This window comes from Ovis canadensis, chromosome X (assembly GCF_042477335.2).
Source record: "Ovis canadensis isolate MfBH-ARS-UI-01 breed Bighorn chromosome X, ARS-UI_OviCan_v2, whole genome shotgun sequence".
In the NCBI taxonomy this organism is placed as follows: Eukaryota; Metazoa; Chordata; class Mammalia; order Artiodactyla; family Bovidae; genus Ovis; species Ovis canadensis.
The window spans coordinates 79,416,523-79,443,870 of record NC_091727.1 but is presented as its reverse complement, the minus strand read 5'-3'; the positions used below and the strand labels follow the sequence as shown (position 1 = coordinate 79,443,870).

Genomic DNA, 27,348 nt, shown 5'->3' with positions numbered 1-27,348 from the left:
ACAGCAAAAATAAACTATGTGACCTTATTAAACTTAAAGCTTTTGCACAGTGAAAGAAACTATAAGCAAGGTGAAAAGATAGTCTTCAGAATGGGAGAAAATAATACCAAACGAAGCAACTGACAAAGAATTAATCTCAGAAATGTATAAGCAGTTCCTTCAGCTCAATTGCAGAAAAATAAATGACCCAATCAAAAATTGGCCAAAGAACTAAACAGACATTTCTCCAAAGGAGACATACAGATGGCTAAGAAACACATGAATACATGCTCAACGTCACTCATTATCAGAGAAATCCAAATCAAAACCACAATGATGTACCATCTCTCCCCAGTCAGAATGGCTGCTATCAAAAAGTCTACAAACAATAAATGCTGGAGAGGGTGTGGAGGAAAAGGAACCCTCTTACACTGTTGGTGGGAATGCAAACTAGTCCAGCCACTATGGAGAACAGTGTGGAGATTCCTTATAAAACTGGAAATAGAACTGCCATATGACCCCGCAATCCCACTGCTAGGCATACACACTGAGGAAACCAGAATTGAATGAGACACGTGTATTCCAATGTTCATCGCAGCACTGTTTACAATAGCTAGAACATGGAAGCAACATAGATGTCCATTGGCAAATAAATGCATAAGAAATTTGTGGTACATATACACAATGGAATATTACTCAGTATTAAAAAGAATGCATTAGAATCCATTTTAATGAGGTGGATGAAACTGGTCCTATTATACAGAGTGAAGTAAGTCAGAAAGAGAAACACCAATACAGTATACTAACACATATATATGGAATTAAAATGATGGTAACAATGACCCTACATGTGAGATAGCAAAAGAGATACTGATGTAAAGAACAGACTTTTGAACTCTTTGGGAGAAGACGAGGATGGAATTATTTGAAAGAATAGCATTGAAACATATATATTACCATATGTGAAATAGATCGCCAGTCCAGGTTCAATACATGAGACAGGACACTCAGGGCCAGTGTATTGAGATGTCCCTGAGGGATGGGATGGGGAGGGAGGTGGGAGAGGGGTTCAGGATGGGGGACACATGTGCACCCACGGTTGATTCATGTCAATATATTTGAAAAACCACTACAATACTTTAAAGTAATTATCTTCTAAGTAAATTAAATAAATTAATTTAAAAATTTATTCCAAGGGTTAAATAAAATAAAATTCCTCTTACAAAACAACATTGAAGTAGAGGAGAATGTGAAAATGGTACATACTTTGGACTTAACTATATATGGTTGAAACTGATCTCTGCCACTTACTAGCTTTGTGATTATCAGCAAAGCTGAAACACTGTGTGCCTCTGTTTCACCATCTGCAAAATGGAAATTTTGAAAATTCCATTTTCCCGTTAATTTGGTAAGAAATGAATCAGTTAACATGAGAGATAAAAGATGGATAATTTCAAGAGATCAAATGCACAACACTGTGACTGGAATTAACAATATGGTATTATATACTTAAAAGTTGCTAAGAGAATTGATCCTAAAAGTTCTCACTACCAAAACAGAAATGATAAGTATGACATAATAGAGGTGTTAACATTATTGTTGATAATTATAATATATAAGTGCATCAAATCAACACTTTGTACATTTCAAACTTACACAACATAAAAATGAGCATGTTTCCATTTATTCCCCATTGTGAACACTGGTTGAACACCAATTCTCACTTCATAATTCTCCATGAACACTTCAACTTTAGATGAGTTTATCATGTTGATTTGATTCAGTAATTTATTTATTTAGTTTTTCTTTCCTTTTCTCTTCAAAAGAAAGTCCCAAAATGCTTGAAATTTTATGAGCCTAATAGAAGAGAGCAAACGCTGCTACCTATTTGCCTATCAAATTATATTGAATTTAACTGCAAAAGCATATTGGAAGCTTGTTGCTCCAATGGCCATTATTGGTTGCCCCTTATTATTCCCTAATAAAAGTACACTTTATTTATTTTTCTATTTATTTATCCATTCACGTGTGTTAGACAGATAGTTATAATCCCATCTACTTCTTAAAGAGATCTTGAGGGTGATCTTATGATCAAAGTCAAGGTACAATTATTACAGGGTAATGGGAAAAAAAAGTTACTGAGAAGGAAGAGGACATTCCACTTCACAGGCATTTTTCTCATCTCCTTTTCCCCCAATCTTTTTTCTTTGCTTTCTTCTTATTCTACCACATTTATTTAGCCCCTACTGATAATGCCTCGTAGCCAAGCACCTCAAAACAAAGGTAGATTCTCAGTGCTGCATTTCAGTGTTAAATTTAGAAAAAAAAAATGAAGAAGGCTGAGGTGAAACTGAAGGAGGCATCGTTTAGTAAGCAAAGGGTTCAATAGGTAGCACTATAAAAATTAGAATTTAAACACACCACAACAAACAATGGAGATACTAAATATTTCCTGAAATGAGGTTTTGATCTATAATAGTTTTCTAATTTCAATGTACAAGTTAGAGGTAGGATTAAGCCTCCTTTTGTGTGTGCATGTGTGCTAAATTGCTTCAGTTGTGTCTGACTCTGTGTGACACTGTGAACAGCAGGCTGCCAGGCTCCTCTGTCCATGGGATTCTGCAGGTAAAAATACTGGAGAGGGTTGCTGTGCCCTCTTCCAGGAGATCTGCCTGACCAAGGGATCGAACGTCTTTTACATCTCCTGCATTGGCAGGTGGGGTTCTTTACCACTGAGCAACCAGGGAAGCCCTCTCCTTTTGGAGTAGCTGCTTATAATCAAAGTATACATGTTATTCTCTCCCTTCCTCCTCTCTCCATTTCCAAAATGAGTCAATGAGAGTCACCTGCCTTGGATTCCTAAAGACACTCACCTGTATTAGAATTAAGATCATCAGGCTCTGATTCATTTCCATTTTGGCTTCCTTTTCCCTGATGAGTGTTCATGGCTATAAGCTTCATTTTCTGCAGCTTCATTGCCTCAGCCATTGCTACAGCTGTTATACCTAAAACCAGAACCATTCCTTTTAAAACAGGGATCATTTCTTAATGTAATTGAAAACAGGATACATTTAATAGGCCTATACTACACAGCACAAGCCAAAAGGAAACCCGAGTCTAATTTATGAACAATACCCCTTCAAAATTTAATTTTCTACTCTTGTAATAACTTCATCTTACAATGGACAAGTTGAAAATCTGAAAAAAAAAAAACATTAAATATGGGTCTGATTCTCAATTCAAAACAGAGAAAACATTGAGCAAAACATGAAAAATTTGGGAAAATACCAAAACTTGCTAATGTCTTGTGGTGTCTAGTAAGAGCTCTTGATAGTGGTTTAAGACAGAATTCACCATGCACTAAAAACCCATCTAAGACAACACTGTCAGAAGAGGCACTCTGAAATTCTAGAGGGGATGACTTTCTAGGGAATATCCTTGTTGACCCTTCTGCTGAAGAATGGGCTATTTTGCCTCGAAAGTTACCTTAGAAAAAATGAATAAATTGGAGTAAACACTTAAATAGTCATCATACTTTTACCAGCCTCCTTCTTATATGCTGAGAGAAAGAAAAAAATGAAAACATAGCAGATCACTGCAGAAACTGTGCTAGCCCTTGCAATATAATTACATACTTTTATTAATATAAAGCAATTTTTACAATGCTTGTGTAAACTCACCTATATTCATAGACAAACCTCCACACACAAACACCACACCCACTTCTATACCCACGTGAACTCACAAATACAGACACATGTGCATATTACATTCACACATCAGATTTGCCAATTTAGAAAGAATGTGTGCAAATGGAGAAATGGAAGAACGTGTGCTAACCTCTTCTTATAAGAACATCAGAATCACAGTTAACTGCTAAACAACCCTTCATAAAAAGACACTGAAATGTACCAAAATGATACCCTACAGCCAAAGAAAAATCCACAACAAGATGGGAAGAGTGACACACTCACAATAAAATCAAATCCCATAACTGCCATGTGGAAGATTCACAAAGTGGAAAACAATTATACCACAAAATCTCTCCCACTGGAGTAAAGGTTCTGAGACCCACTTTGGGCTTCCCAGCATGAGGATCTGGCAACAGGTAGAGATGACCCCAGAACATCTGGCTTTGAAGGCTAGCAATGTGTGCCTGCAGGAATTACACCAGACTGGGGGAAAAAGGCTCTGCTCTTGGAGGGTACACACAAGGACCCATGTACACCAAGACCCAGGGAAATGAAGCAGTGGCCCCATAAGAGACTGGGTCAGACATACTGGCTGATATTGGAGGGTCTTTCATGGGGTGGTAGGGCTTGGGAACACTGTGGGGGCAAAGACACTTGCAGCAACAATTATCAGGGGCACTCATTGGTGTGAGATACCCCAAAGGTTGCAACTAGCCCCACCAACAGCCTGTAGGCACCAGTATTGGGAAGCCTCTGGCCAAACAAGCAAAAGGGTGTGAAACATAGCTCCACTCATCAATAGAAAAGTGGCTAAAAGTCTTACTGAATACAGCCATGCCCACCAGAAGGACAAGAACTAACTCCATTCCTCACCAATCTCTACCTTCAGGAAGGCTACACAAGTCTCTTAGATAGGTTCATCAATCAGAGTACAGATAGCAGAAACAAGAAGAACTTCAATCCTACAGCCTGCAGAACAGAAAGAACAATCACAGAAAGTTAGACAAAGCAAAATGGCAAAGAAGTATCTCCCAGATAAAGTGACAACTATCAGAATAACTAAATGAAGTAGGCTACCTTCAGAAAAAGAATTCAGAATAATGACAGTGAAGATGATCCAGGATCTCAGAAAAAGAATAAAGGCGAAGATCAAGAAGACATAATAAATGTTTAAGAAAGATCTAGAAGAACTAAAAAACAAACATGAAAAATACAATAACTGAAATGAAAAATACACTAGAAGGAATCAATAGCAGAATAACTTTGGCAGAAGAATGGATATGGAATACAGAATAGCAGAAATCACTGCCACAGAATACAATAAAGAAAAAGAAATGAAAACAGCCTAAGAAACATCTGGAAGAGCATTACATGAATCAATATTCACATTACAGGTGTTCCAGAAGTAGAGAACAGAGAGAAAGGATCTGAGAAAATATTTGAAGAGACAGTAGCTAAAAAATTCTCTAGCATGGAAAAGGAAACAGTCACCCAAATCCAGGAAGCACAGAGCTTCAGGCAGAATAAATCCAAGGAGGAACATACCAAGACCTGTAGTAACCAAAATGACAAAAATTAAAGGCAAAGAAAAATATGAAAAAGCTACCAGGAAAAAGCAACAAATAATATACAAGGGAACTCTCATAAAGTTATGAGTTGATTTCTCAGCAGGAACTCTGCAAGCGAGAAAGGAGTGGCAAGATGTATTTAAAATGATGAAAAGGAAGAAACCACAGCCTAGAATACTCTACCCAGCAAGACACTCATTCAAGTTCAATGGAAAAATCAAAAGCGTCACAGACAAGCAAAGTTAAGTGAATTTAGCACCACCAGACAAGATTTACAACAAATGCTAAAGGGACATCTATAATTGGAAAAAGAAAAGGCCACAACTAGAAACAAGAAACTTACGAATGGAAAAGCTCATCAGTAAAGACAACCACATAGTAAAGTTAGGAAAACATCCACACACAAATATGGTATTAAAACCAGCAATTGTTAGAAGAGAAGAACACAAATGTAGGATATGGGAAATGCATCTGAAATTAAAAGACCAGCAACTTAAAACAATCTTATTCATATATAGATTGCCATATATAAATGTCATGTTAATGGCAAGCTGAAAATCAACAATAGACACACACACACACACAAAGGAATCAAAATACAACACTAAAATTAATTATCAAATCACAAGAGAAAAGAACAAAAGAGGAAGGGAAGAAAATATACTTATAAAAACAAATCCAAAACAATTGACAAGATGGAAATAAGAATATTCATATAGAAAATTGCCCTAAACATAAACAGATGAAATGCTCCAATCAAAAGACACAGATTGGCTGCCTGGATACAAAAACAAGACTTGTATATATGTTGCTACAAGAGGCCTACTTCAAACCTAGGGACACATACAAACAGAAAGTAAGGGGGTATGAAAAGATAATCCTTGCAAACAGAAAGCAAAAGAAAGTTAAAATTGCAATACTAAAATCAGAAGAAATACTTTAAAATAAAAACCTTTACAAGAGATAAAAGAGATACTTTATAATGATCAAGAGATCAAGCTAAAAATAAGATATTACAAATATATATGCACCCAGCATAGGAAAACCTTGATATATAAGGAAAGTATCAATAGCCATAAAGGGAGAAATCGACAGTAACACAATAATACCAGGGGATTTAGCCCACTTACACCAGTGGACAGAACATCCAGACAAAAAATCAATAAGGAAAAACAGGCCTTGAAAGACACATTAGATCAGATAAACTTAACTGATTTTTATAGAGCTTTCCAACCGAAAGCAGCAGAATACATATTCTTCTCATGGGCTCAATGAACATTTTCCAAGATTGACCACATACTGGGCCACAGAAAGAGTCTTGGTAAATTTAAGAAAACTGAAATTATATCAAGCATCTTTTCTGACCAAAACACTATCAAATTAGCAATTAACTACAAAAAAATAAAAACTCTAAAAATCACAAACATGTGGAGGCTAAATGATATTGTACACAAGAACCAATTGGTCACTAAAGAAATAAAAGATGAAATAAAAAATAACTAGATACAATGAAACAAAACCACAACATTCCAAATGCTATGCAAAAACAGTTCTAATATGGAAGTTTATAGAAATACACTCTTACCTCTGGAAATGACAAAATCTCAAATAAACAACCTAACCTTATCCCTAAAGCAACTAAAGAAAGGAAAACTAACAACACCAAAAGAGAACATGAAGAAAGAAATTTAAAAATCAGAGCAGAAGTAAATTAATTAGAAATAATTAGAAATAAAGAACATGATAGAAAAGATCAATGAAATTAAAAATGGGTTCTTTGAGAAGATAAACAAAACTGACAAACTTTTAGTGAATACTTTTGCTTTTCATACTGTTAAAAGAAAAAACAAGGGAATTCCACAAAAATATCTACTGCTGCTTCATTGACTATGCTAAAGACTTTGACTGTGTGAATCACAACAAACTGTGGGGAATTCTTAAAGAGATGGGTATACCAGACCACCTTACTTGCCTCCTGAGAAACCTGTATGCAGGTCAAGAAGGAACAGTTAGAACTGGACATAGAACAAGAAACTGGTTCAAGATTGGGAAAGGAGTACATCAAGGTTATATATTGTCACCCTGCTTACTTAACTTATATGTAGAGAAATTCATGCAAAATGCCAGCTTGGATGAATCACAAGCTGGAATCAAGATTGCTAGGAGAAATATCAATAACCTCAGATATGCAGATAACACCAACTTCATTGCAGAAAATGAAGAGGAACTAAAAAGCCTCTTGATGAAGGTAAAAGAGGAGAGTGAAAAAGCTGGCTTAAAACTCAACATTCAAAATACTAAGATCATGGAATCTGGTCCCATCACTTCATGACAAACAGATGGGGAAACAATGGAAACAGTAATAGACTTTATTTTCTTGGGCTGCAAAATCACTGAGGGTGGTAACTGCAGCCATGAAATTAAAAGACACTTGCTCCTTGAAAGGAAAACTATGACAAACCTAGACAACATGTTAAAAAAAAAAGAGAGACATCACTTTGCAGACAAAGGTCCATATAGTCAAAGCCATGATCTTTCCAGCAGTCATATACAGATGTGAGAGTTGGACCATAAAGAAGGCTGAGAGCCAAAGAATTGATGCTTTTGAACTGTGGTGCTGGAGAAGACTCTTGAGAGTCACTTGGACTGCAAGGATGTCAAACCAGTCAATTCTAAAGGAAATCTATCCTTAATATTCATTGGGAGGACTGATGCTGAAGCTGAAGCACCAATATGTAGGCCACCTGATGTGAAGAGCCAAATCATTGGAAAAGACCTGACACTGGGAAAGATTGAGGGCAGGAGGAGAAGGAGGGTGATAGAGGATGAGATGGTTAGATGGCATCATAAACTGAATGTACATGAGTTTGAGCAAACTTCAGGAGATAGTGAAGGACAAGGAAGCCCGGGGTGCAGTAATCCATGAGTTTCTAAAGAGTTGGATATGACTGAGCAGCTGAACAACAACAAACCTTTAGTAAGACTCATGAAGCAAAAAATAAAGGTGAGGGCTCAAATCAATATAATTAGAAATGAGAAAGGAAACGTTACAATGGACATCACAGTAATACAAATGATCATAAGATACTACAACAAGCAGCTATTTATCAATTAAGTGGTCAAACGGGAAGAAATGGACAAATTCTTAGAAAGGTACAATCACCCAAGACGGAAACAGGTAGAAACATAAAATATGAACAGAGCAATCAAATCTAGTGAAATTGAAACTATGATTTAAACACTCTCAACAAACAAAGTTAAAGGGCCAGATGGCTCACAAACAATGTCTATCAAACATTTAGAAAAGAGTTCACACCTATATTTCTGAAATGATTCCAAAAAGTTACAGAGGAAAGAACACTCTCAAACTCAGTATATTAGGTGACCATCACCCTGATACACAAACTAGACAAAGATAGCATTCACAAAACAGAAAAGTACAAGCCAATATCACTGATGAAGGCACACATGAAAAACCACAACAAAATTCTAGCAATCTGAATTCAATAATATAGTAAAGGGATTATCCACCATGATCAAGTGGGAATCATCCCATGAATGCAAGGATTTTTCAATATCCACAAATCAGTGTAAAACACTGTACTGAAGAATAAAAACAATGTGATCATCACAATAAATGCATGAAAAGCTTTGACAAAATGATTTATGATTTAAAAAAAAAAACCTCCAGAAAGTTGGCTTAGAAGGAACATAATATAGTAAAGGCCATATAAGACAAACTACAGATAACATGGTAAAAAGTTGAAAGCATTTCCTCTACAATCAGCGAGAAGACACTCTCCATGATTGTACAGTATCAGTCAGTTTAGTTCAGTTGCTCAGTTGTGTCCGATTCTTTGAGACCCCATGAATCACAGCACGCCAGGCCTTCCTGTCCATCACCAACTCCCAGAGTTTATCCAAACTCATGATCATCAAGTCAGTGATATGATATAGCCATCTCATCTTCTGTCATCCCATTCTCCTCCTGCCCCCAATCCCTCCCAGCATCAGGGTCTTTTCCAATGAGTCAACTCTTTGCATGAGGTGGCCAAAGTACTAGAGTTTCAGCTTTAGCATCATTCCTTCCAATGAACACCCAGGACTGATCTCCTTTAGGATGGACTGGCTGGATCTCCTTGAAGTGCAAGGGAATCTCAAGAGTCTTCTCTAACACCACAGTTCAAAAGCATCAATTTTTCGGGGCTCAGCTTTCTTCACAGTCCAACTCTCACATCCATACCTGACCACTGAAAAAACCAAAGCCTTGACTAGACAGACCTTTGTTGGCAAAGTAATATATCTGCTTTTCAATACACTAACTACATTGGTCATAACTTTCCTTCCAAGGAGTAAGGTCTTTTAATTTCATGGGTGCAATTGACACATGCAGTGATTTTGGAGCACAAAAAAATAAATGACACTGTTTCCACTGTTTCCCCATTTATTTCTCATGAAGTGATGGGACCAGATGCCATGGTCTTCGTTTTCTGAATGTTGAGCTTTAAGCCAACTTTTCCACTTTCCTCTTGCACTTTCATCAAGAGACTTTTTAGTTCCTCTTCACTTTCTGCCATAAGGGTGATGTCATCTGCATATGTGAGGTTATTGATATATCTCCCGGCAATCTTGATTCCAGCTTGTGCTTCTTCCAGCCCAGATTTTCTCATGATGTACTCTGCATATAAGTTAAATAAGCAGGGTGACAATATACAGCCTTGATGTACTCCTTTTCCTATTTGGAACCAGTCTGTTGTTCCATGTCCAGTTCTAACTGTTGCTTCCTTACCTGCATATAGGTTTCTCAACAGGAAAGTCAGATGGTCTGGTATTCCCATTCTTTAACGTTTTTTACAGTTTACTGTGATCCACACAGTCAAAGGCTTTGGCATAGTCAATAAAGCAGAAATAGATAAATTTCTGGAACTCTCTTGCTTTTTCGATGATCCAGAGAATGTTGGCAGTTTTATCTCTGGTTCCTCTGCCTTTTCTAAAACAAGCTTAAATATCTGGAAGTTCATGGTTCACGTACTGCTGAAGCCTGGCTTGGAGAATTTTGAGCATTATTTTACTAGCATGTGAGATGAGTGCAATTGTGTGGTAGTTTGAGCATTCTTTGGCATGGCCTTTCTTTGGGGTTGGAATGAAAACTGACCTTTTCCAGTCCTGTGACCACTGCTGTTTTTCAAATGTGCTGGCATATTGAGTGCAGCACTTTCACAGCATCATCTTTCAGGATTTGAAACAGCTCAACTGGAATTCCACCACCTCCACTAGCTTTGTTCATAGTGATGCTTTCTAAGGCCCACTTGACTTCACATTCCAGGATGTCTGGCTCTAGATTAGTGATCACACCATCGTGATTATCTGGGTTGTGAAGATCTTTTTTGTACAGTTCTTCTGTGTATTCTTGCCACCTTTTCTTAATATCTTCTGCTTCTGTTAGATCCAGACCATTTCTGTCCTTTATTGAGCCCATCTTTGCATGAAATGTTCCCTTGGTATCTCTAACCTTCTTGTAGAGATCTCTAGTCTTTCCCGTTCTGTTGTTTTCTTCTATTTCTTTTCATTGATTGCTGAAGAAGGCTTTCTAATCTCTCTTTGCTATTCTTTGGAACTCCGCATTCAGATGTTTATATCTTTCCTTTTCTCTTTTGCTTTTCACTTCTCTTCTTTTCACAACTATTTGTAAGGCCTCCCTAGACAGCCATTTTGCTTTTTTGCATTTCTTTTCCATGGGGATGGTCTTGATCCCTGTCTCCTGGACAATGTCACAAACCTCTGTCCACAGTTGATCAGGCACTCTGTCTATCAGATTTATTCCTTTAAATCTATTTCTCACCTCCACTGTATAATCATAAGGGATTTGATTTAGGTCATACCTGAATGGTCTAGTGGTTTTCCCCCACTTTCTTCAATATCAGTCTGAATTTAGCAATAAGGAGTTCATGTTCTGAGCCACAGTCATCTCCTGGTCTTCTTTTTGCTGACTGCATAGAGCTTCTCCATCTTTGGGTGCAAAGAATATAATCAATCTGATTTCAGTGTTGACCATCTGGTGATAACCATGTGTAGAGTCTTCTCTTGTGTTGTTAGAAGAGGGTATTTGTTATGACCAGTGCTTTCTCTTGGCAAAACTCTATTAGCCTTTGCCCTGCTTCATTCTGTACTTTAAGGACAAATTAGCCTGTTACCCCAGGTATTTCTTGACTTCCTACTTTTGCATTCCAGTCCCCTATAATGAAAAGGACATCTTTTTTGGGTGTTAGTTCTAAAAGATCTTGTATGTCTTCATAGAACTGTTCAGCTTCAGCTTCTTTAGCTTTACTGGTTGGGGCATAGGCCTGGATTACTGTGATATTGAATGGTTTGCCTTGGAAATGAACATAGATCATTATGTCGTTTTTAAGACTGCATCCAAGTACTGCATTTCGGACTCTTTTGTTGACCATGATGGCTACTCCATTTCTTCTGAGGGCTTCCTGCCCACAGTAGTAGATATAATGGTCATCTGAGTTAAATTCACCCATTCCAGTCCATTTTAGTTTGCTGATTCCTAGATAGTTTTCAATATTCTAAGACAATCAGAGAAGCAAAAGAAAAGGACTCCAAATTGTAGAAGAGGTAAAACTGTTACTGTTTGCAAATGACAAATAAAATCCTATAGATGCTACCAGAAAAATACTAGTGCTCAACAATGAATTTGTTTAAGTGGCAAAATTAATACAGAGAAATATATTGCATTTCTATACACTAACAATGAAAAGTCACAAATAAAAAGTAAAGAAACAACCCCATGTACCATTGCATAAAAAATAATAAAGTATTTAGGAATAAACCTATTTAAGGAGACAAAAGGCCTGGTCTCTGAAAATGATGATGCTGATGAAAGAAACCAAAATCAACACAAACAGATGGAAAAAATTATACCCCATTCTTGGATTGGAAGAATCAATATTGTTAAAATGCTTACACTAACTAAGACAATCTACAAATTCAATTCAATCCCCATCAAATCACCAATTGTATTTTTCACAGAACTAGAACAAAATTTTTAAATTATCTATGGAAATACAAACGACCCCAAATAGCACAAACCTGAGAAAGAAAAAGAGAGCTGGAGGAATCAGGCTCCCAGACTTCAGACTATACTACAAAGCCATAGTCATCAAAATGGTATGGTATTGGTACAAAAACATAAATATAAATTAATGGAACGAGAAAGAAAGCCCAGAAATCAACCCACAAATCTATGATCAATTAATGTACAATAATGGAGGCAAGACTAATATAGTGTAGAAAAGACAGTTTCTTCAATAAATGGTACTCGGGAAACTGGAGAGCTACATGTAAAAAAATATGAAAATAGAACATTCTTTAACATCACTCACAAAAAATAAGCTTAAAATGGATTTAAGACCTAAGTGTACATTTGGATATTATAAAACTCTTAGAGGAAAACATAGAAAGAAGACTCTCTTTGATATAAATCACGGCAATATCCTTTATAACTCATCTGCTAGAGTAATGAAAATAAGAAGAAAAATAAACAAATGGGGTCTAATTAAATTAAAAATCTTTTTCACAGTAAAAGAAACTACGAACAAGATGAAAAGACCACCCACAGAAAGGAAGAAGAGATTTGCAAATGATGCAAGTGAAAATGGATTTATCTCCAAAATTTATAAACAGATCAGGTGCCTCAATATCAATAAAACAAAAAACCTAATCAAAAAATTGGCAGAAGAACTAAATATGGACATTTTTTTTCTAAAGAAGACATACAGGTGGCCAAGAGGCACACGAAAAGATGTTCAAAATTGCTAATTAAAGGAATGAAAATCAAGACCACCATGAGCTATCACTTCACACCTGTCATAATAGACACCATTTAAAAATCTACAAACAATAAATGCTGGAGAGGGTATGGAGAAAAGGGAATTCTCCTATACTGTTTGTGGGAATGTAAATTGGTATAGTTACTATGGAGAACAGTCTGGAGGTTCCTTTAAAAAACTAAAAATAGTACTATCATATGATAGACCAATCCCACTCTCAGGCATATATTCAGAGAAAAACTTGATTTGAAGTTATGCATGCACTGTAATATTCACCAAAGCACTTTTTACAGTAGCTAATACATGGAAGTAAGATATATGCCCTTCTATAGATGAATGGATAAAGAAAATGTGATACATAAATATAACAGAATATTACTCAGCCATAAAATAAAAGAATGAAATAATTCCATTTGTAGCAACATGAATGGATCTGGAGACCATCATACTAAGCAAGTCAGGGAGACAAAGACAAATGGTATATCACTTACATGTGAAATCTAAAAGAATACAAATGAACTTCTCTAAAAAACAGAAACAAACTCATAGGCTTAGAGAATAAATTTATGATTACCAGGGAGGAATGTGGGGGCAAGGAGATAGACTGGAAGTTTGAGATTGACATGTACATACTATTATATTTAAAATAATCAACAACTACCTACTATAATATATATACAGCAATCTTTTTAACTCTATGTAAAAAGAGATAGGAATAAAAACCCCAAAGATATAATATGAATGCTCAGGTTTGAAATTTTTCCTCCTACAAAGTCTGTATCAGGCTAAACCATAGAAATATATCAGGAAATAGGTACTAAAAATAGATCAATCCATACTTCACCAATGCTCTCCAAAATATCTAGTGAATTCAACTACATTATTTATATTTTACATTAATTAATTCATTTAGTTTTGGTGGCACTGGGTCTTTGTTGCTACACACAAGGCTTTCTCTAGGTGAAGCAAGCAGGGGCTACTTCTTATTGAGAAGCATAGGCTCTAAAGACTATGGGCTTCAGTAGCTGTGGCTCACAGGCTTTAAAGTGCATGCCCAGTAGTCGGGGTGTGCAAGTTCATTTGCTCTGCAGTAGGTGGGATCTTAGCTCCCAGACCAGGGAACAAATCTACAATCCACATCCCCTGAATTCCATGCCATATTCTTAAAAACAGAAACACCAGGGAAGTGCCTAAATTATTTATAGATATTATTAAAATCCCTAACCATCTACTGGTACACTGGTGCCATGAGCCAAAGAGAAAATGAGTTCTTGCCAATTTAAAACAGTATTTTAGAATTCAGTCAAACCCATTCTCCCCTGCAAATGCAAATCAAAGAACACATGTATTGATTGTTGCAAAAAGAAAATATAGCTACTATTATTATAAATACAGATTCTAAGGGACAGGTGAATTCTTATCAAAGGTATAAGGGGAAGTAAATACAGCCTGGAACATCTGTCTATGTTTGGTAGAATCAATGAGCTCTAATTTTCCCATTCTGTACTTTTTGCAATACATGGAAAACGCAAAATAAAGCAAACTTGTCCCCACATTAGCTTGTCTATGAATCATGGCAACCAAAAGATCTGAAAGAAAAGTGCTTTAATCTCTAAAATGATGGTACACATTAGTGCATTTTCTAGATAGTCAGAGATTTTCTTGCCATATTTAGCATTGCTGAATTCCAATTGCTCAAATAGGCCTATCCAACATCCAAGGGTTACTATGAACAGAAAATATGATGACAATGATTTAAACAAAGAGATCCTGCGTAGAACTGCCAGGGCTGAGTGCCTCAAAACTAAAAATGTATCAGGAAAAGTTTCCGAAATTTATATCCGATCTCCTAACTACCAATTCAGAACTGGATCTTAACTATAATATTGAATTATTGGTTGTTTCATTATCGGTAGTATAAATAGTGTATTTTTGTGTACAATATGTGAATTCTTATGATATGAAAAATAAAAGTTGACATAATATCTTATAGTCAGATAAGGTAAATGTGTATCTAATACAATGACATTAAGAATTAATGAACAAGACTCCCCACTATTTTTTTATTTCATAAAAAGATGGTAAGTTCCAATATCAATTCATTTGTTCAAGAAAATGCTATCTGTATGTCACTGCAGAAAAAAAAAAATCAGTACATTCAGAGAGTAATATTAAGGTGGTGAAGAATCATGGTATAATAGCACTACAAGGACATTTAAGAGCCATCTGGCTCAGTCTCTTCATTTGAAGATGAGGAAACTGTCTCACCGTGATGTGTCATAGATAAGCTATTTAGGGGAAAACATGGAGCAAAACTCAAGTTTCCTGATGTGATTTAGATGTGTTTAAGTATTAAGGTTGTTCAAATATGAAATAATGAAAATCTCTAAAGGTGTATGATCCCCTCATAACACCACTGTCTCATACTTGTATTTTTATACCTCCTTACAATTTATTTGAGGTTTAGAGACTCAGCCTCTAACACATGTTTTGTATTGCCTCACGGTTCATATTACAGTGACTTTAGCCTTAAACAAAATCTTAAACCCTACTTGTTGAATCTTCAGTACATCATTTGAATATCTGTCTTCAGGGAAAACCACAAACACATGAAAAGCAGTGGAAAAGATGTTATGGTTTATTTGGTATTTCACTAGCAATTTCTCCTCTCATTCAACTGATCAATTACATTTTTAACCTCATGATATGGCTCAGATGGATTTAGAACAGACAATTAGTTCCAGACACCAAGTTCTCAAAAAATAGCTCTGAAATAGAACATAAAAGGAGCAAGCTGATTTAGGAACTGCTGAGTTAAATTTTTACTTAGGAACCAGAATTTCAGCTCATATCAGACAAGTATGAAATGGTAAGCTTAATGAGAATGAAGTTTTATGAAGACCTAGAAAATCTTATAGAACACCCAAGAAAGATGTCCTTGTCATCATAGGGGATTGAAATGCAAAAGTAGGAAGTCAAGAGATGCCCAGAGTAACAGGCAAGTTTGGCCTTGGAGTACACAATGAACAACAGACTGATTCCAAATTGGGAAAGGAGTACTTCAAGACTATATTGTTACCTTGCTTATTTAACTTATATGCAGAGTACATCATGTGAAATGCTGGGCTGGATGAAGCACAAGCTGGAATCAAGATTTCCAGGAGAAATATCAAAAACCTCAGATACACAGATGACACCACCATTATGGCAGAAAGTGAAGAAGAGCTAAAGAGCCTCTCGATGAAAGTGAAAGAGGAGAGTGAAAAAGCTAAAGCGCCTCTCAATGAAAGTGAAAGAAAAAGTGAAAGTGAAAAAAAGAAAGTGAAAGAGGAGAGTGAAAAAGGTGGCTTAAAACTCAACATTCAAAAAACAAACATCATAGCATCTGGTCCCATCACTTCATGGAAAACAGATGGGAAACAATGGAAACACGAGAGACTTTATTTTGGGGGGTGCAAAATCACTGTAGATGGTGACTGCAGCCATTCCTTAAAAAATTGCAAATAGAACTCCCTTATGACCCAGCAATCCCACTTCTGGGCATACACACCGAGGAAACCAGAATTGAAAGAGACACATGTACCCCAATGTTCATCGCAGCACTGTTTATAATAGCCAGGACATGGAAACAACGTAGATGTCCATCAGCAGATGAATGGATAAGAAAGCTGTGGTACATATACACAATGGAGTATTACTCAGCCGTTAAAAAGAATTCATTTGAATCAGTTCTGATGAGATGGATGAAACTGGAGCCAATTATACAGAGTGAAGTAAGCCAGAAAGAAAAACACCAATACAGTATACTAACACATATATATGGAATTTAGGAAGATGGCAATGACGACCCTGTATGCAAGTCAGGAAAAAAGACACAGATGGGTATAACGGACTTTTGGTCTCAGAGGGAGAGGGAGAGGGTGGGATGATTTGGGAGAATGGGAATTCTAACATGTATACTATCATGTAAGAAGTGAATCGCCAGTCCATGTCTGACGTAGGGTGCAGCATGCTTGGGGCTGGTACATGGGGATGACCCAGAGAGATGTTGTGGGGAGGGAGGTGGGAGGGGGGGTCATGTTTGGGAACGCATGTAAGAATTAAAGATTTTAAAATTAAAAAAAAAAAAAAAGAAAAAAAAAAAGACACTTGCCCTTTGGAAGAAAAGCTATGACCAACTTGGATAACATATTAAAAAGCAGGGACATTACTTTGCTGACAACGGTCCATCTAGTCAAAGCTATGGTTCTTCCAGTAGTCATGTATGGGTGTGAGAGTTGGAATATAAAGAAAGCTGAGTGCTGAAGAATTAATACTTTTGAACTGCAGTGTTGAAGAAGACTCTTGAGTGTCCCTTGGACTGCAAAGAGATCAAATTAATCCTAAAGGAAATCAGTCCTGAATATTCACTGGAAGGACTGATGCTGAAGCTGCAACTGCAGTACTTCAGCCAAGTGATTCAAAGAGCCGACTCATTAGAAAAGACTGATGCTAGGAAAGATTGAAGGCAGGAGGAGATGGAGGACAACAGAGGATGAGATGGTTGGATGGCATCACCAACTGGATGGACATAAGTTTGAGCAAGCTCTGGGCATTGGTGATGGACAGGAAAGCCAAGTGTGCTGCAGTCCATGGGGTCACAAATAGTCGGACACAACTGAGTGACTGAACTGGAACTGGAATAAGAATGAAAGATGCCTTTTAAAATGAAAGTGCTATAATTATAGGTAAATATCTACATAAACATCTAGAAGTATAAAAGTTGTCTTCAGTAACTGAATTTGAAAGTGGTAACTTTTACATTATGTTTAAATTACATATATTTAGCTGATTGAAAATGGTTTGGAAAGGCAGAGATTCATTGATACTGGGCAAATATTCACCTTCTGCATTTTCTAATACTTGTACATTTACTCCTATAACCATAGCACCTTTCATACTTGTTCACCTACTTTCATAACTGGTTCATGGCTAGTCAGTATAATTATTGACCAAGCCATAAAAACAGCCCTTATAATCATTTACACTCACTCCCTAATCTACAATTCAGCATAATAATATGAAAATGCCCAAAATATCATAAATTCATGCACATGCACATGTGCCCCTTGTGTGTGATTATTATTATTGTAAGTGTACAGATATTCAAACTGCAACTTCAGATTTAGAGTGGTGTAGAAAATTCTTAAGAGTAACAAGAACTTTAATGAATATCTAAACCAACCTCTCCATCTTACAAATGAAAAACTGCATCCTAAAGAGGATAAGTGAGAGACAATACAACATAGACAGTAGGACTAGGATAAGAACTCAAGTATCTTGAGGCAATTTTATAGTTTCCAATTTGGGTGAACTGTGCCCATCTCTTCATATATTTGAAAGCTTTTCTGTCAAAACTGTGAATAAGTAAATTAACTAAAGGAGAACTATGAGTAATCAAATTTTGAGGTTTACAATTACTTAATGAAATGATGGGTCAGTTTATTGCAATATAGTTTTGTTATTAAAATAGCATTTAATTAAAATAATGGTGTTGTATTAATAATATCACTCCAAAAATGAAAAGCAGTTTATATCTCTCTCATTATGTCTCTCTACAGTCAAATACTGCATGTTAGCTTGTTTATTGTTTACATTCAAAGCTACTTTGGGTTAAGCATGATGTACTAAAATATAAATAATGAAACATCTGGAGATATGAAATGTTAATGTGGTATATCATGTTGAATCTAACGGAAACAATTTTGAAATTTCCTATAAATCAACTGGGTTGACGTAAGCCTTTTGAGAGGTAGTATTCAGACTCATTTTCAGGAAATGCTTATGCTCTGAACTCTGTTATTTGGAAAAATATTTGGACTCCAAAAGATTTAGAAGTCAACTAACAGGAAGGCCATACAAATATAAGAATAGAATGAAAGAGCAGAGAAGCCACAGGCAAGTAGTTACAGACCACTTAAGTGAAGAGCAAATATTACAGTGATTCTTAGGAATCACCACTCAGGGATAGATACAAAATTAAAAACTACTCAGCTCAGCACCATGGCTATGAGGGAAAGGCTGTCATAGGTATATGCAGAGTCTGTAAAACAATTTCAGCTGTATGTGGGCTATACATCAGCAAAGCCATCAAATGGTGTGAGACCAGAAATCTCCTATATTGGCATGAACAGTTTTTTCAGTTCAGTTCAGTCACTCAGTCATGACTGACTCTTTGCAACTTGCCTCCCTCTCCATCACCAACTCCCAGAGTTTACTCAAACTCATGTCCATTGAGTCAGTGATGCCATCCAACCATCTCACCCTCTGTCATCCCCTTCTTCTCCTGCCCTCAATCTTTCCCAGCATCAGGGTCTTTTCAAATGAGTCAGCTCTTCACATCAGGTGGCCAAAGTATTGGAATTTTAGCTTCAACATCAGTCCTTCCGATGAACATTCAGGACTGATTTCCTTTAGGATGAACTGGTTGGATCTCCTTGCAGTTCAAGGGACTCTCAAGAGTCTTCTCCAACACCACAGTTCAAAAGCATCAATTCTTCAGCACTCAGCTTTCTTTATAGTCCAACTCTAGTTTGTACATTTTGCTAAGTCACAGATAGATATGAAGAGAAGATACACTCAATCTTTGCTAAAGTTCAGCTTATTCTACACAAACAGCAGATTGGAGAATGCACAATAAGGCAGTGAATTTGCCATTCAGAATGGAGCCAGAGATAGGAAAATGATGATTAGTAAGGGTTGGGAGGGCAAGCGACATAGCACAGTAGAGTGCAACCAAATCAGGAACCCAGGAGAAGGCTGACTTCTGCTTTGAGCAAACTGCTATCCTATAGCCTGAACTGCCTAACAAAATTTGAGGTTGGCAAGCAACTTTTTATTTTCCTATAGACTATCATGAAAATGAATAAAAAGACATTTTAAATGCCTTTGAGATTCTAAGAACCTCTTCAAATGCTCCAATTACATCTAATGTTAAAAGATTAAAGGAAAAAAAGAAACATATTTAACTTATACTAATATCTTTAAAATTATTTTCCATTTACCTGCTTGTTCCATGAAATGTTAAGAGAATTGCTGAAAAAAGTGAGGACAGTTAGGAAGGTGAGGGAGTTTCAGGACCAATTGAGTTAACACTAGGTTGGAAACAACAGACTTTATATAGCACTTATCATATGCCACACAGTTGTAAGTTCTTTACATATTTGCTTATTTAATATTTACAAAACACTTCAGAGGGAAGTAGCATCAGTATTTCCATCTTTCAAATGAGAAAACTGATTCACAGAAACTGAAAAATCTGTCAAATGTCAAATGAAAAACCTGTCGAAATTAACCTTCACAGCTAATAAGCCTTGAAGTTGGTATTTAAACTCAGGTACATTGACTCCAGGTTTCTTTAATGCAGATATTTTCAAAGTTTATAATATGCTAATATTTTCTGTGACTTTCCAAAAGAGGTAGAGAACACACTATTTTCTAAACTTTTGCAATAATGGAACTTGTTTTTACAGAATATCTATTAAAGAATCAAAAGACACCACTAATCCATAGAATGAAGTTTAAGAAAGGTCAGGGTCCAGGATCTAGAGGTACCCTCAGGAGAGACGGCATCGGCGGAGAGATTTAGAGAGAGATAAACAAAGAATGTTGCAGATAAGAAAATAGAGGAGAGAAAGAGGCTGATACTCCTTGGTTTACACAGAAAGCCAATAAAGGCCCAAGACAAGGGACTTGCTCTGTTCACGTAGGCCGCAGGTGCCCTCCCTGTCTTCCGAGGGAGTAAAGATGCAGAATGCCTTCCCATTCAGGTCTTAGAAGCCCAGGCAGGAAAGTGAATGCAGAGAGCCTCTATGCTCCAAGGGATCAGCCTGAAAAAGAGAGTAAGAGAGAGAAAGAAAGAAAGAGAGAAAGAAAGAAAGACACGGGGGAACCAGGCTTTTGTAAAACTGGTCCTGGTCCATCACTTTATTTTTCAGGGAAGCTTTTATACCTTGACTTGTACATGGAGGGAAATGAAAGATGCAAAGTCATACAGAGTCAGCCCAAACATTATATCTGTTTTGTCTTTATCAAAACCAGGATTTTTTCTGCATACCTTTCCCATAAACAATGTTGTGTACATTATCTTCTGGACTTGGAGGCCTATGAACATTTTATGACCCTCTTTTGATAAAGGCTGCTCAACCAGAAAACTTATTTCCCTTGAAGTGTTTTTTCTTTATATATCTAATCTATGTCAGCCTCAGAAAGTATTAAACAGAGTTACATTTCTCACGGAGCAAAGGTGCAGTGAGTTACAACAAAGAACAAACCAATTAGCTCAAAGGTCTGATGTGGTTAATTCTAAGGCTACACTTGTTTTTCGTACATTCCAACTATGTTAACTAATGTACTCCCAGGTGCACAGTGGATAACAGATATGGGAACTTAGCAGCAAGCATTGGCTCAACAATGAAATCATACACCAGCACTATTCTAATAGCTTTTAACTCTTTGAAAGGCTCTATATTTTTAGAATGTTTTAGGCTTCCTGGTGCCTCTCACAGTTGGGAGGCTGTGAATAATCACATGCGTAGCTGCAAGAGTCTGGATAAACCTGTCAGACAAGCTAGAATGCTAACAGGGGTGTTTGAATTTAAATACTCCTTTCATGCCCAAGAGACTTATTAGCTAGAGCCCTAAGTTGATTTTTTCCAGAGAAAGGTGGTCAGGGATAGCCCCCTGTTAATGTCAGAAGAGTTGGTGAAAGGCATAAAATAGTAAGACAGACAGGTTCTGGGTTTGGAGTAGATGCTTGAGCAGGTCCAGGGGGCTCCCTCAAGGCCTGATCTCGCCTTTGCCCGTCAGGCCTCTTCCACATGACCTTGTCATGGGTGGGATCTCCTGTGCTGGCTCCAGGCAAAGAAATACTGTTATAAACCTTTATTTTTTTTTAACTTGGATGCATGCTTAACTTAAACTATTTTGACACTATTTATTTCTGTTTTTGAAATATACATTTATATAAATACATATCAGGAATTTTTACATAGTTGTAAATTAAAACTTAGGAGTTTTCAGTTTACATAATGTTAACTACTATCTCAGTTTTCACAGTTTACATACAATTAAATGGCAATCCACTCCAGTATTCTTGCCTGGAGAATCCCATGGACAGAGAAGCCTAGTAGGTTACAGTCCACGGGGTCGCAAAGAGTTGGACACGACCGAGTGACTTCACCTTAATACAATTAACTACTACCTCATTGGGTTATACTTCCCCTTGGTGATATCTTTTTAAATTAGAAATGTTCCAGGTTTTTAAGCATAGTCACTGACAATTATTATATTGCTTGTACCTCTTAATAGGCCGTTTCTTTTTCATGAAAATTTGAGCTATAAAAATTATTCAAATGGTATACACAAGTTCTTATAGGTTATACATATCTCTAGGTACTTTATTTGAGCATTTTTATATAGTATTATAGAGTAGACATGTTGAGAGTTTCTAAGGTCTTGCAGCCCTGACCTCCAATTGGTCTGATTTTCAAACCAGAATTGGCACATCCAGCAAATATCATTGTAACTCTAGGGGAGGGTTGCATTAGACATAGATTAATGGTAACAAAACACCTCAAATTTCTGACATTAGGGCAAAGAGTAGCTATTCCCAGGAAGGCAGGGACCCAAGACAAGTTGAAGCAGCTCCTTCCACAGCCCTTCCATCCTCAAGTGCATGATTTTCCCATATAGACCATTCCACCAAATAAGAAACCAACCTACTAGTCTATGAAATAGACTCTCAGATACCAGTCAACTTCAAAAAGCTACAGAATTAAAGATTTTAAAATTTTAAAAAAAAAGATTAACTATATAAACTCATATGTAAAATAAAGAGGAATGTTCTATATATAAAAAAAAAAAGCTACAGAAATAATTAAAAGATAACACTTCATATACCAGAATGACCTTGAAAACTGTTGGACTAGTCAACTTATTTTACTTTTTCTATTTAATTTCATAGATATCCTTGACACTTTAAAAAATATATTTGGGTGTCAGCTTCAATAGCTCATCTACTAAAATTAGAACAAGACAGAGAAAACTGCCATGGCCCCTGCACAAAGATAAAATGTGAATTTGTGGGTTGGTCAATATTTTTGGTGATAGTTGCACAACAGTGTGACTGTACTAAATGCCACTGAATAGCAGTCATTTGTTACAATATAAATGTAGTAGTACAGTTGTTAAATTTGTAGACTTTATACCATGTATATTTTATCAGAGGAAGAGAAAACATAATTGGTCAAGTTAGTGACCTCTTACAAATTAAAAACAGATCAACATGGATGTAAAAGAAGAAAAATATTATTAACTTCTGGGATACTGCAAAATTTGTGGCTATTTTCTCCCATAGTTGCTCAAAGAAAGAATTTAAGTTTCATGTTGTGTGTGTTGCTGTTTGTTGTTCAGCTGCTGAGTCATGTCCAGCACTTTATGACCCTATGGACTGCAGCACAATAGGCTTCCCTGTTCTTCACCACCTCCAGGGCTTGCTCAAACTCATGTCCATTGAGTCGGTGATGCCATAAAAACATCTCATCCTCTACCGTTCCCCATCTCGTCCTGCCTTCAATCTTTCCCAGCATCACAGTCTTTTCTAAAGAGTCAGCTCTTTGCATCAAGTGGACAAAGTATTGGAGCTTCAGCATCAACATCAGTCTTTTCAGTGAATATTCAGGACTGATTTCCTTTAGGATTGACTGGTTTTATCTTGCACTCCAAGAGACTCTCGAGAGTCTTCTCCAACACCACAGTTTGAAAGCATCAATTCTTCGGGGCTCAGCCTTCTATATCATCCAATTCTGACATCCATACATGACAACCAGAAAAATCATAGCTTTGACTAAATGAACTTTTGTCAGTAAAGCAATGTCTCTGCATTTCAATATGCTGTTTAGGTTTGCTATAGCTTCTCTTCAAAGGAGCAAGTGTGTTTTAATTTCATGGCTGCAGTCACCATCTGCAGTGATTTTGGAGCCCAAGAAAATAAAGTCTGTCACTGATTGCTCTATCTATTTGCCATGAAGTGATGGGACTGGATGTCATAGTCTTAGTTTTATGAATGTTGAGTTTTAAGCCAGCTGTTTCAATCTTCTCTTTCACCTTCATCAAGAGGCTCTTTAGTTCCCCTTCGCTTTCTGCCATAAGGATGTTGTCATCTGCATGACAACATCTGAGGTTTCTGATATTTCTCCTGGCAATCTTGAATCCAGCATGTGATTCATCCATTCCAGCATTTCTCATGATGTACTCTGTGTAGGTTAAATAAGCAGGGTGACAATATACAGCCTTGACATACTTCTTTGCCAATTTTGAACAAGTGCATTTTTCCATGTCCAGTTCTAACTGTTGTATCTTGACCTGCATATAAATTACTTAGGAGGCAGGTAAGGTGGTCTAGCATTCCCATCTCTTGAAGAATTTTCCACAGTTTCTTGTGATCCACACAGTCAAAGGCTTTAAGTAGTCAATGAAGAAGAAATAGATGTTTTTTCTGGAATTCTCTTACTTTTTCTATGATCCAACAGATGTTGGTAATTTGATTTCTAGTTCCTCTGCCTTTTCTAAATTCAACTAGTACATATAGAAGTTCTCAGTTCACATGCTGTTGAAGCCTCACTTGGAGAATTTTCAGCATTGCTTTGCTGGCATGTGAAATAAGTGCAATTGTACAGTAGTATAAACTTTCTCTGGCATCGCTTTTCTTTGGGATTGGAATGAAAACTGATCTTCCCAGTCCTGTGGCCACTGCTGAGTTTTGCTGGCATATTGAGTGCAACACTTTTACAACATCATTTTTCAGGATTTGAAATATCTCTACTGGAATTCCATCACCTCCACTAGCTTTGTTCATAGTGATGCTTCCTAAGACCCACTTGACTACACACTCCAGGATGTCTGGCTCTAGGTGAGTGATCACACCATCGTGGTTATCTGGGTCATTAAGACCTTTTTTGCACAGTTCTGTGGATTCTTGCCCTCTCTTCTTATCTTCTGCTTCTTTTAGGACCATACCGTTTCTGTCCTTTATTGTGCCCATCTTTGTATGAAATGCTCCCTTCATATCTCTAATTTCTTCCCATTCTATTGTTTTCCTTTATTTCTTTGATTGATCACTGAGGAAGGCTTTCTTATCTCTCCTTGTTACTCTTTGGAACTCTACATTCAAATGGGTACATCTTTCCTCTTCTCCTTTGTCTTTCGCCTCTTTTCTTTTCTCAGCTATTTGTAAGACCTCCTCAGACAACCATTTTGCCTCTTTGCATTTCTTTTTCTTGGGGATGGTTTTGATCACTGCCTCTTGTACAATGTTACAGACTTCCATCTATTGTTATGTATGCACTCTCTCTTTCAGAACTAACCCCTTGAATCTATTTGTCACTTCCACTGTATATTCATTGAGGATTTGATTTAAGTCAGACCTGAATGGCCCAGTGGTTTTCCCTACTTTCTTCAAATTTGAGTCTGAATTTTGCAATATGGAGTTCATGATCTGAGCCACAGTCATGCATGTTAGGCAAAATTAACTTCTATTTTAAAACCTCCTTTATTCTAACAATGGTGCCAGCAAGAATATATACAATATAACATATAGCCATTTGAATGTTAACTTTAATTTACAGAAACATGCAGCCACAGACAAGAGTCATATTCCTAGAAGAAAGCTAAAACAAATAGTGATCCATTAACTAAATTCAATTTTAGTTTACAAATCAATAATAACAGTAATCAATCAAAGTGAAACATGCATTTAAATGATTTGGTACTGCACTGCAGCAGGTATCACCAATTAATAGAAAGGAGAGAGCATTAACAGAATTAATAAGAGAGAAAGAGAAACCAACCTAGCCAAGTTCAAATTTATAACAAAAATCAACTTTCCCTTAAGATAGCTTCCATATTAAAAGGAGGACCATATTTACTAAATTTGGTCACTTCAATTTACTAAATGTATTTTTGAAATGTGTATTTCAGGAACTCAGAATGTGTTTAAGAGAGATAGACTTATCACTGAGGATATTAATATGAAAAAGTGATCAATGGTTGTTATGGAATTTCATTTTCTCTACATGGTTTGTTCTGCTCACTGCAACTATAAGACTTTTCTTCCTGATGCATTTTGGAAAGCTAGTTTGCCTATGTGAAAAACCAGCAACATGCTTAAGTGTTAGATAAAGTAAAATATTTTATGTCTAGAAGACAAATTCAAGAGGAAAATTTCCTATCCATTTTCCTTTAGAAATAGAAGAAATGGGAATTTAGCCTCAAACAAAAATGTATTTTTGTCTAACATTGAACTTAAATGCTAACTCCTGTGTAGCAGCTAATGAAAACTCAAATGTATTTTGTATTCATTAAAAGGTATCAAATTGCTACTACAAGAATATTGTTGTTTAGACACTAAGTCATGTCTGACTCTTTTGTGGTACAGACTCATTTACTGTTGCTAACCAGCCTTCTCTGTCCTGGGATTTCCTAGGCAAGAATACTGAAGTAGGTTGCCTTTTCCTAGTCTAGGGGATCTTCCTGACCCAGGGATTGAAACAGTGTCTCCCACATTAACAAATAGATTCTTTATCACTGAGCCAGCAGAGAAAATGAACATCTTGGGAAACAGTGAATTAAAATGGATGGGAACTGGGTGAATTTAATTCAGATGACCATATCTACTGCCGTGGGCAAGAATCCCTTAGAAGAAATGGAGTAGCCCTCATAGTCAACAAAGAGTCTGAAATTCAGTACTTGGTTGCAATCTAAACATGATAGAGATAATTTCAGTTCCTTTCCAAGGCAAACCATTCAACATCACAGCAATCCAAGTCTTTGTCCCAACCACTACTGTCAAAGAAGCTGACACTGAATGGTTCTCTGAAGGCCTACAAGACCTTCTAGAACTAACACAAAAAAAGGATGTCCTTTACATCATATGGGACTGGATTGAAAAAATAGGAAGTCAAGAGATATCTGGAAAACAGGCAAGTTTAGCCTTGGAGTACAACATGAAGCAAGACAAAAGGTAACAGGGTTTTATCAAGAGAACACCAATCACAGGAAACATCCTCATCCAACAACACAAGAGACCACTCTACACATGGACATCACCAGAAGGTCAGCACTGAAATCAGATTGACTATATTGTTTGCAGCCAAAGATAGAAAAGCTCTATATAGTCAGTTAGAAAAAGACCTGGAGTTGACTGTGCAAAGACCATGAGCTCCTTATTGTAAA

The 27,348-nt window shown here is 36.6% G+C and overlaps 1 protein-coding gene and 1 non-coding gene across 3 annotated transcripts in view; one reads left to right on the top strand and one right to left on the bottom strand.

Annotated features, from left to right (window-relative positions):
• The window catches only part of DACH2 (dachshund family transcription factor 2), a 676,785-nt gene that overhangs the window by 259,240 nt on the left and 390,197 nt on the right, over positions 1-27,348 (bottom strand). For both annotated transcript variants that reach the window (XM_070290385.1, XM_070290386.1), the window contains one exon: positions 2,853-2,984. In XM_070290385.1, coding sequence (XP_070146486.1) covers positions 2,853-2,984 — 132 coding nt within the window. The remainder of the gene's footprint in view (positions 1-2,852; positions 2,985-27,348) is intronic.
• Positions 23,116-23,218, top strand: LOC138931248 (U6 spliceosomal RNA). Its single transcript, XR_011446495.1, has one exon. It is a non-coding gene; the product is annotated as a U6 spliceosomal RNA (small nuclear RNA).